Source organism: Poecilia mexicana, unplaced genomic scaffold (genome assembly GCF_051168715.1).
Source record: "Poecilia mexicana isolate PSO_F unplaced genomic scaffold, ASM5116871v1 scaffold_23, whole genome shotgun sequence".
Taxonomy (NCBI): domain Eukaryota; kingdom Metazoa; phylum Chordata; class Actinopteri; order Cyprinodontiformes; family Poeciliidae; genus Poecilia; species Poecilia mexicana.
In genome coordinates, this window is record NW_028263392.1 from 5,232,776 (window position 1) to 5,244,429 (window position 11,654).

At 39.5% G+C, this 11,654-nt stretch overlaps 1 protein-coding gene across 2 annotated transcripts in view; it reads left to right on the plus strand.

Moving 5' to 3' along the window:
• tbc1d22a (TBC1 domain family, member 22a) overlaps positions 1–4,927 on the plus strand; it is a 129,818-nt gene extending 124,891 nt beyond the window's left edge. For both annotated transcript variants that reach the window (XM_015002789.2, XM_015002788.2), the window contains exon 14: positions 878–4,927. In XM_015002789.2, coding sequence (XP_014858275.1) covers positions 878–1,006 — 129 coding nt within the window. In that variant the 3' untranslated portion in view covers positions 1,007–4,927. The remainder of the gene's footprint in view (positions 1–877) is intronic.
• Positions 4,928–11,654: the final 6,727 nt, after the last annotated feature.

Here is an 11,654-nt window from a genome sequence, read left to right on the forward strand (position 1 = left end):
ACCACGAAACTGAAATGTAATTTAACTTGACCAAATCCAGTCCAGAGGTCAGAGTAGACCTCCACAGTAAACAAGCCTCAGAATGAATAAAACATCACAGTATCTGACTTTTGTTCAAACTGCTCAAAATAAACCCTAATCAACTCCATTCAACAACTCTACCACGAACCAGGTCAGGAAAAGTGATGCACCTGCACAGACTTTCCTTCTTTTGCTCTTTTCTCTCTCTCTCTCTCTCTCTCTCTCTCTCTCTCTGATGGAAAGAGTCATCAGAGCATCTTTTTTGTTTGCTTGACCGAGCAGGAGGAATAACTAGGTCAGCTTTTTCCAGCTGTTTGTCCAAGACAAATACCAGGACTGTCCAGAGTTTAAAAACCACGCGTCGTCCGTCAATCGCTTATTAGTGAACCACTGGAAGAATGAAAGTAGCTGATCTAGAGTTGTTGGGATGTCAATTAGGCTCAGGTTGGACGAGATTATGATGGTAACCTTAAATAAAAATAATATATCAAAACAGATGGCAAGAAGTCAAGTTAGCATTAGCTCCTTTAGCATTGAGCTAATGCTAATTTGACTTTTTATTCCAGTTGCTGCACGGTGTTTTTACAGGTGTTCATCCTAAGTTGGGCAGGTCAAACACAGCCACTACACTTTCATCTGCAAAGCTCCTAAATAGTGAATTTTTGTAAACGAAGCCCTATTTTAATTTTCTGCCCCGGCAGTCTGAGGAGTGTTATTAATTTCCTTCCTAATTTAAAATCGATCAGCTGCAGATTCGTCTTTGCCAGCCAGCTTCTTTGTTTCAGTGTTTTCTTTACCATTTAAATCAATAAACAAATCAAAATCTTTTCTGTTTCTGCTGCGTCCGTCTCACCAGGGCCTGATGATCCTGCTGCAGAACCTCCCCACGATGCACTGGGGCAACGAGGAAGTGAGTGTGCTGCTGGCCGAAGCCTACAGGTTAAAGTTCGCCTTCGCCGACGCGCCCAACCACTACAAGAGATGATGAGAGCGTCTCCACCTCCTCGTCCTCTTCCTCATCCTTCGTCGCCTGCTGGACTCACAGGCTCCTCCCATTTTCCTAACCACTCCCCTTATTTTTTTTTTTTTTTTTTGCCCATATTTCCAGTGGGCCTTTCTGCTACTAAGAGATTCGAATCAAACAGTGACTTGAGGATGCGTGGTGTAGCATTTTGACACGATGATCCGGGGCCTTTTCTTTTTAAATTATCTCACTCACTGAAACGTGCGTTCATTCTCAGTCTGATGCAGAAACGGATCATTAATATTGATTATTGCAAGTTTTTCTATTTTTCTTTTCGTCGTTGTTGAAGAACAACAACCACACACGGCTTGATGCAGGATCATGAACAGTTTCTCAGCACCGCCTGGGGTTAAAATCTGCATTATTTTACACTACCATAGCAATACTTAGTTTATTTTGCTCCCTTTGGCAAAATAAAACCCTTTATTTAGTTTATGGATATGAAGAAAGACAGCAGAAGGGCACTTCTTTTTTATTATTATTGTTATTATTATTAATAGAAGACTTAGAAATCTTGAAGGAGTCTGCAGTTTTTCTGTGACACAAGGGGGAAACTGATTCAGTTGGTTTTCCAGGATCCTACGGCACAGATCGGGTTCCGAGAATCCAGCACTCAGCAAATTGCTCTCCCTGTTATCCTCCTCTCCTCACTTCCTCCCCCTCATCCTCTCACACTCCCCGTACATCGGAGTGGAAGGTAAACGGCGTCCAGAGAAGCTCGCCCCACGTTCAAAAAAACGACAATGCCATCAGGATGGAAAAAGGCCGACTTTGTCTTAGATTGCCTGTTCACGAAGGGCTACGTCTCACCATCAGCTCGCTAACCTCAGATCTCACTGAATTTGTCACTTCAGAAGCGATGGGGGACAAAATGTGTTGAGGATTTTTCTCATTTTTCATTTCCACTAAGATTTCTAATTTACTAGGTTTAAATCCGGCTAATTCTAGAATAAAACGTCTGAACTGAGGTTAGCATGAAAAGTTTATCCATACGCCTCTAAATCATAGTTTTTTTTAAATCAGAATTAATTTTTCTCAAAATAACAGAGGATATTAATATCATAATTCAATTCTTAACGCAGAATTCTGACTTTTATCAGAAGATCAAAATCAGGATTCTGAGTTTTAGGTCTGAGATTTGTTTGAACTGATTTTTTTTTTTTTTTCAGTGACCCTGACCCTCTTCCAGAGGTCAGACTTCAAATCTAAAGATGGCAGGAAATAAATAAATAAATATGACGGGAAGGAAAGAAAAAAACTAGCATGACTCGATGAAATAGTAGATGTGTTCTTTGGATAGGGAAATAAAAAAAAAAAAGTTTGTGAGCTGGTTGGATGTTAGGAAGAGCAGACAGACGGATAAACGGACAAACTTCCTGGCAGTTGGTGTGAGATAACAAAACTAACACACTTATGAGACAATCTCTTTCCAGTCCATAACGCCTAAATCAAGAAGAGAATATTTCTTTTTGCTAATTTCCCGTCGTCGCTGTGCACGTCGCGCGGCTCGTCGTCGTAATTCTTCGCAGGGACGCGGCGGCAGCGGTTTGATAATCAGACACTGGGTGACATAACTCAAAAAGCGGTTAACATCCACAGCCTCCTGCAGCGCCTCCGCCAGGATCCATTATTGTCACCGTGTGCCGGCAGAGACGGCGAGCGTAGGTGTGTGTGAAGGGGAGAGAGAGAGGGAGGGTGTTGTGTTCCTTTGGAAGTTTCAGCGCTTTTTCTCTGAGAGCTGTCAGTCTTTGATCACACACTGGGACTTTTTTTTTTTTTCTCTACACAATCTGAACCAGTTTCACAAGCCCCTTATCTCCTGTGCTGTGTGACAAGAAAAACTGCACTTAATTTAAAAAGTCCACAGCTCCTTTTTTTTTTACCCCTCTCTCTCCTTCTGCTTTCTCTCTTTGTGATATATATCCTCTTCTTTCAATCAGCATTTAAAGAAAAAAAATCATCCATGACAGTTAAATTTTTTTTTCTTCTATCTTTTAATTTTTTTTATATATAGCTACTAATGTTTACGTTAAGTTGTGCCTGACTCTAAGCCATCCGGATTAACGCAAATGTACCCCAGAGGTTTACAGTTTCCTGTTTTCTTCTTCTTCTTTTTTTTATTTATTTTTTTTTTAATACGTCGTTTGGCCGTAAAACCATCAACCTGAGCCGCTTCATTCTTCCCCGGGCATTTATCATGTACGATTCCTACGAAGGTGGCATTTGTTTACTGAAGCTGCCCCTGTCCCTCTGCAGGCCCATCGAGCCTTGATGCTGAAACTTGTACGCGTGAGCAGGGCCGATGCTTTCACTCAGCGTTTGAGGAGCTAAAAAGGCGCAGCAGTGAAAATATCTGTGTTTAATATCTTCTTAGGAGACTTTATTACTCTGCTGAAAAGTCGGAGCATTTTTCTTTTCATAAAGATTTCATAAACTCCTGTTGGTGGAGTTTGATAGCTTTGACAGACTGTCTTTAACACATTCCTCCGTATGGTAAAGATGTGAAAAGCCTTTAAAATGCATTCACCTAGCATACAAAATCAACACAGTTGATGAGAATCACTGTAAAATAACTGTTTAATGTTAAGAAGCATTTCAAAAATACTCCAACGCATCATGTTTTTACCTCATTTGACAGAGTGCCATATATTTTTAATCAGTTCTTCAAAATAGGAAAGGCAGGAATACATTCCATTTGAGTAAAAAAAAAAAGTTTTGATATTTTTAAGTCCAGAAACTGCAAAAACAAATCACACTAATCCAAATATACTTATACAGTAAGTCAGAACAATTCTTAAAACATCGAAGCTGTTGATTTTCCACATCATGCCGTTACGTCTCCATGACAATTTTTTTTTGACCTACCATCACAAATGTAAACTATGGTTTAGTGGATGTGGAGCATAAAAATTTGAATGAATATCATATATCAGAGCTTTCTATTTAAGAGTCTACTTTTCTTTTCTGCTTGAAAATTAAAGCAGAATTGTTTATTTAATTCTTCAACAAATTTACCCTGACACTTTAAAAAAAAAACAGTTCCCCAGACTCAGAAAGGTTTTTTTTTGTTTTTTTTTAGGCTTTTTCCACTTTTACCTGAGGTAGCAATAAATATGGCAAAATTACAGACTCATTTTATGTAAAAACTCTGCTTCTAGAAGCGTGTCATTTCTACTGATGGGAATAATACATTAAAGCTCGTAAAAACCTGCAGGTCATCTCAGCTCCCTGTAAGATTTGTTACACACGTCGGAGTCGCCGCTGCTTTTAGCTCGGCGGGCGAAGCGGCGTTCACTAACAAGCGGGGCAGGGATTGGCAAAACTGTACGCGTTTCTCCAAAGTTCTGCTTCTATTCATCTTAAGTTGCCTTAATGCACAGATTTGTGTTGATATGAAAAGCGGGGTTATGCGCAGCCGTTTCCTTCCGACACAAATCAGACGCCTCCACGGACGCACCATAGTTTAATAAACAAACTCAAACAAAATCACTTGCTGCTAATCTCAAATTAGCCTGCCACCGGTTCCTTTGCGCGTCGCCTTCGTCTCCATGGCGATCGGTGACATCTGACTCTCTTTCCATTAGCCCACACAGAGAAGACTTGAAATGTTCTCGGGAAGCAACACTTCTGCTGCTTTTATTTCTTTTCTTTTTTTTTTCTTCCAGTAGTCTAAAACTTGTGAAAACCAAAATGAAGAAGAAACGAGCCTCCCATCTCCTGTGTCTTTTGCTCCACAGAGCTGAGAAAGAAAGCTAATATTTGCCAGATCGTGTGAGTGACAGTACGGTCTTATTGAATTGAATTTCAAAATATGTACAGAAACAAATATCTGTAAATAGAAAGTGTAAATAAATCCTATATATGGAATACCAAAAAAAAAAAGCTTTTTTTTCTTTTTCTCTTGTGTTAAAATGTATGATTTGTCTGAATACGTGGCGTCCTGCTGCAGGTTCATTGGACGTCGCTTCGGGGCGCTTCGCCTCCAGCAAACACACCCACCTGTCCTGATTTAAAGCGGTTTGCAAGTGCGTTCTTCTCTTACCTGTTAGAAGTTTGCAACCACAAACTTTGGTGCATTATGTTGGGATTGTTTTATTCAGGTTCATTTGTATTCCAGTTTTTTTGTACGCAGTCCGGAAAAGTGCGAGCAAATGAGTTTCCGGACTTTCTTCTTATTGCGAAAACACATAATGGGTTTTTCATATTGATTCTTCTTAAGACTGTATTTATTTGCAGCCTACGTTTTTCTTTTCTCCTTTAGTTTGCAACTGTTTTTAAAGTTAAAGAGACAATTTTCCGTCTTCTGTGGCCTCTAAACCATTTTATATCAGGATTCTAAATATAATTTTATAGTCCTTCATTGCGTTTCTTACCTTTTCACGGTAAGCATCAGTTCTCCACTTGTTTTGAATCTTAAATTACATAAAATGTGTGACAAACTCGAGGCCCGGGGGCCAAATCCGGCCCACCATAACTTTTTTTTATGTGGCCCTCTTGCTTAAATGTTATTTCATCAGTCAAGTCAAAGCAGTTTTTGTCTGTATGGTGGCAAAGTACGTCGGTGTTAAAAGATCTCGGGTCATATGTAATGTCAAGAAATGCTAATCGAATACGTTGGTAGCTTTTTATTAATATTTACCAGTTTTTTAAATGGATTTTATCAATACATTTTGCCATAACCGGCTCTTTGACGACGCTCACGATGTCGATGTGACTCGAAATGAAAATGAGTCACATCGACTCATTGAGTGAAATAAACTTGAGTTATTTCACTCAAGTTTCACAAAACTTGAGTGAAATAACTTGGCGTAGGAAAATTCCCATTAGAATTTTGAAATGTGGTTAAGTTGGTTTAGACGCCAAAACAAAATGGTGAAAGGTTAGGAGTCAACAATTTTATTTTATTTTTTTAGTAAAATACAAAGAACAGTGGATTTTTATTTTGCCGTCTTTTCATAAAGTGACGTTCTGCACGACTTTGTGTTCGTCTATTGCATAAAATCCCAACGATACAGGAAGCTGTGGTTGCAATGTGACAAACTATTTCCTCATGTGGTGTTAAAACTTTTCCTGTAGGTTCTGTGTGATGATGATGATGATGATGATGTTGGCAGAACATTTAATTATTTTTGTGCATGACTTCTCCACAACAGCTGGCTTGTCTTTGCTCAGACAGCAGCAGGTAAGGCGGTTGACATGACGTCTAACAGGTAAACAAGTTGTTTATTTATTGTGGAAGACGTGCAGCACAGGGGGTACTAATGCGACTTTGCATGTCATCATGCATGTCTTTTTTTTATTTTTCCAAAGACAGTGACTGCATACCTATCTGTGAGAAAACATGCGTGTGTGTGTGTGTGTGTGTGGGGCAGGTTGCAGCCAAGGCTCCCCTCCTCTCAGCCCCCAGCTCTCGTTAAGCTGACTGATGTTCACACCGGCAACCAATTATGGAGCGGCGGTCACCGAGGACTCCAGTCACTTCATGGGAAATTAAAAACACATTAAAACCAGCAATGGTCGCAGGAAGGTATCTGCTTGTTCATGTGAGTTCCCAAAACGCACACGCACCAACACGGATGGATTCGACGATGGCTGAAGTGGCTTTTAGGTTTCTTTTTCTTTTTTTTTTCCCTTTACATATTTGTGATGTTTGTTTTTTATTAGAACACTGTTTAAACCGTTTGTGTACTGCATTTAAGTCCCTGATTTACAAGTTTATAAGCCAACATGTCCCGGCTTTAATCAGCCTCTCCCAGTGAGTCGTTTTACTGCTTTTCACTTTCCCTAAGGCAGAAATCTGGAGACGCACTAAAGCTAGATTTAGGATGTTTTCGGACTCAAACCGTGGAATATTTTACATATTACAAGTAATAGAGTTTATAGAGAAAAGCTAAGAACTTTTCTCTATAGCTGAGAACTATCGCTGCAGCTTTGCAGGACACGAGTCCAAAACGTAACTTTTTACCGTACATCGCCACACAAAACTAAAACTTCACATCAGCCATGGTGAAGCACATTGGACTCTAAATTTGCACACATTTTAAAATAAGACATCATAATTTTCAGACTTTATTTTATCTTTTAATTAAATTTAAAAAAAATATGGAAAGCATGTTTCCTTCCCCTTTCTAAATATTTAAATCCTAATAAAATCCACTGACCTCTGCGGTTGCAAATGCGAACATTTCAAAAGCCATACTTTTATTTTTTTTTGCAGTCAACTATATATTGCTATACACAAGCTCCTGCAAAATAAAAAATCAACAAAGTGCTATACACATGTTGGGAATCTGGTGAAAAGTCATTTCTGACTGCTCATGTGGAATGCTTTGATTTTTTTTTTTTTTTTTTTTTTTTTTTAGCCCACGGATATACTTTTATAAATTCTTCCATCTTTTATCAAGGATGAAAATACGTTTCCCTTCAGTAAGTTGCGTGCATGCTTCTTGATATCCGACATCATCTTGGTGAGCTTCATAATTTTGCAATTTTCAAGCGATTCCAGAGTAAAATGAAAACAAAATGACGCTTCGCTCAGATGCAGCGTGACATCAAAATAACACGAAGCAGTTTGATTTCAACCTTGGCAACAATTTATTGTCGTTTATTTTGTTAAAAAAATGATCCCCAGAAAAAACTTTTTTTTTTACTTTTTTTTTTTTGTAATACTCACAAAAAAGTTCAAATTATATTTATTGATGGATTTTTCTCTCTCTTTTTTTTTCTTGTCTGATTTTTTTGTGGTTATTCAAAATTAGGGGCTGCATGCAGCCGGAGCTGTGGTGTTATAATACTGGTTAAATACTAATTCTACACACACTAATTAACTGTTAAAGAGGGAGGTCAGCCTATGTTATTATATGGCTATAATTACTCTGTTTGAAAAGGGGATTTGTTTTTCTCTCAGGTTGCAATTTCTCAAAAAATATTATTAGGTGATAATCGTTTAAAACAGCAGCCTGATTGGCTGAAATTGAGATATTAAGGTAGCTTATTTCAAAAGACTTAATTATTAAAAACTCATTAGAAATGACCTATTTAAAAACTGGTTATAATGTATTTCAAAATATAATCATCCTCTGATCTGTGGCTTAAAGCTTTTTCAGTTTGAATATTCTGGGTGTCTGTACATCTTTTACAGGGTTTTGCCCTATTTAGCCGAGCTGACTAATTCTGCCAATGAAAACCAACAGTTTAGCCAAATTTGGACTGTTAGATATTTCAATAAAACCCATCATACAACATGAAGTAGGCTAAAAGACCTCGAAAAGACATGTAGAAATTCAAAAACAGGTCAGAAAAACGAATAATCCCCATCACTTATCGGTATAAAACTTGTTACTAAGCCATTTACTAAGACTTTGTGACAGAGAGGTCAGTGTTCACGATTCAACATAAAGAAAGAGACGGGGTCCAAAGCTCGTCACTGAAATGATTCCCTTTGGCTTCACCTCAGACATTTGAAATCTTTGTCTTCTGTCTGTCAGGGTTTTCCTAAACTGCTTGATTAAATACCCAGCAGTGCACCAGTTTACTAGCAGATGCCATGTCGGTAGCCGCCTACTTATTCCCAATGCCCTCAATGCCAAAAAAATCAAACCAAAAGATAAAATACTCCTATTTGCTGATGACACGCTTATTTACAGAAGTAACCTCATATAAACAGGCTGAAAAGCCTCTGCAGCATATTTTTATGTTGCAAATTGAAATTCTGCTTTGTCATTGATCTTGATATAATAAGGTCTTAGCATGTGGAAAGATTATCAACAATGGATAATATGACATATGGTTTAATGAAAAGGTTTTCCATCACCTGATCTCAAACTGAGCTTTTTCCCATTTGCTTTTGAATTACTCCCACTTTGAGTCATTAATTTCACACTCCTGTCTGAATCTACATGTATGCTGACAGGCATAACCTTTTTTTTTTCGCCTCCTCCTTTTTTTTTTTAATCTTGATTTCTCATGCAGCTAAGAAGGTTAATCAAACACCTGCACGCTCCCTGTGATGGAACACAGCAGGCGCAGCTAATGGCGCCTGAAAAAGATCGTCATGGTCACCCTGGAGGCATTGTGGTTTGTGTAGACCGCCTGTGAGGTTTATGTTTGAATTAAATGTCGCACAAAACAACCGTTGAACATTCAGTGTGAATACGGAAACTGATTTGGAATTATTGGGTAATTAAAAAAAAAAAAAAAAAAAAATTTCTCCGAACAATGTTACTTCCCTGATTACGTTTTATGTCTTTTTAAAGATTGCACTTTGATTGAACTCTTCCTTACAAAGATCTCATCTGTCCTGTGAAATTTCTAGGGATATTTTTAAACCTTTGCCGTTCCACCGGAATCAAAAGCGGCGCCGTCTTTCAAACGCTTCAACTTTGACACGCTACCTATTTAACCTCTAACCGGGTAGGAGCCTCTCACTTTCAGTCAAAGGGAATATTTATACCCCGCTTCACACAATCAGAGTCTGATTAAAAAAAAACTTCTTAGACTTTCTTTTTCTATGACTGCTTACTCATCACATAACCCTGATTGGGGTTGAGCTGCTATCAAATCCACTACGCATCTCCTCATCGCCGCTGACAGCACCACGGCGACCGAATCGACAGGCCTGTAGATGCGTGTCGCTCTGAATCCGTCTTGTGTTCAGACAGGCATTAGCTCTGCATGAAAAGTCACAGACTGGTGATTCATTTACTTGCCGTGAACATGGAAAGTGTACTTTTCCAGTTCAGTTGAAAACAATATCTGAGCAATGTTTAAATGGTAAACGCCTACAGTTGAAACCCCAAAAGTTCCTTGCTTTTGGTCAGTTAGAGTTACTCACACTATTTCTATTTGCTAAATGAACGGATGAAGGCGCCGCGTTCTTCTGTTCAAGCACTTATACCTGAGCATACAAGTGATGGAAATGTCCAATGATCACGCCGCTCAGGAAGGAGACAGGTTCTTTCAGTTTTAGAGACGTGGTCTAATGAAGCTAAAGTGGAAATGTTTGGCAATAATGGCCGTTTCTACATCTGGAGGAAAAAAGCGGGATTCTTCTGGACAAGCATGTTGTGTGGCTCTTTTGCCACAGGAGGAGCTGGTAGTCTTCCTAAAGTAGATGTCATGGCGAGGAAAGAATATTAAGTCCAAATATTGAAGCAACATCTAGAGACATCCACCAGGAAGTTAAAGTCCGTGACTCACACGGGTTTTCCAATCGAACAATGACCCTAAGTGGTTACAAAGTGGCTTAAGGAGAACAAAGTCAGCGTCCTGGAGTGACCATGACAAAGTTCTGATCTCAGTCCTTTGGACAATCTGTAGAGAAATGGGTCAAAACTCCAGTGAACTACTGTGAAAAGTGAGTGGAAGACACTTGACCCAAGTTGTACATTTTGAAAAGATAATTCTACCAACTTAAAGAAATGCAAACTTCTGACTTTGACGCCTCTGGAAATATTCCAGCATTCAGCAAATGGAATTAAAACTTTGGTAACCCATCTAAAGCAGGAAGTTGAAATGGACAGCGAGGGGATAAAAATGAATACGCGCCTTTTACAATAGCTAAATATCTTTTTTAGTGCCAAACACTTTTGCTTTGTCTAAACATAAACAAAACTTAAAAATCTAAATCGGGGCAACATCTCTGGCTCAGGCTGAAATGCGATCTGCGAGGAGCCTCGGCGTTGGGCCTCCCCAGAGCACTTTACTTTTAAGTTCCTTTTGTTCAGGTCCCAGTTAAAGATGACTCAGACCTTTTGATAGCAGCACCTCAAACTTGACAGTTTTATCCTCCTTAACGAACGCGGGATGCACCGGCACGGATTACAAGTCTGGTACATTGCTGATAGAGCTGTTTTCTGAGCAGCCCGCATGCCAATAATGCATGTTTTCCCTAAAAACTCAGCAAGTGCTCAACTTGTAAAGCTCGATGCGTCACACCTTGATACCCTGGGGAGCTCTTAAGAAATGGGTCTCAGGCCATTCAGCGCAGTGCTTAAACCCTGTTGCCATGGCGTCTCGCGGTAAGTCCCCTCGCTCTGATGTGCTTTTAACTGGCTGCCGATGTATCTCACTCAGCAGACTGACAGTGACGGACACTGACAGGCTTTGCGCATTAAATGTGATTAAACCCAACACCATCTGCCACAGTCGGGGAAAACCGACATTGTACAGTGTTGCATCACTTGTGCTTTTCATTAAAGAGCCTCAGTGTTGCAAGGCACTTTCGTTTTTTTCTTTTTTTTTTTTAATGGTTCTTTGTACACAAGGGGGCACTTTTGTAATTCTGAGACTGACGGAGCAGATTGGCTGTGTCAGAATATTTGCTGATCAGTTGCGACCCTTCGTGGGTAGCGCCGCATCGGCCCGTGGGAAGTGTGAAGCAACGAGAGGAATTATGGACTCTTGCGATGCATAGGTGCAGAAAAGCCGAAAGGAAATCCTGTTAGTTGTAGCTTATAATTAATTGTGATTAAAACAGCAACAATTCAAGGGAAAACAAGTTATGTAAACCAAGCTGGCTCAGTGCGGGGAAAGTAATTAACTGCTTTGGACACCCTTGGCTGGAACTACCGCCATCGAGCATTTGCTGTTGACATTCTGGCTCACTTCT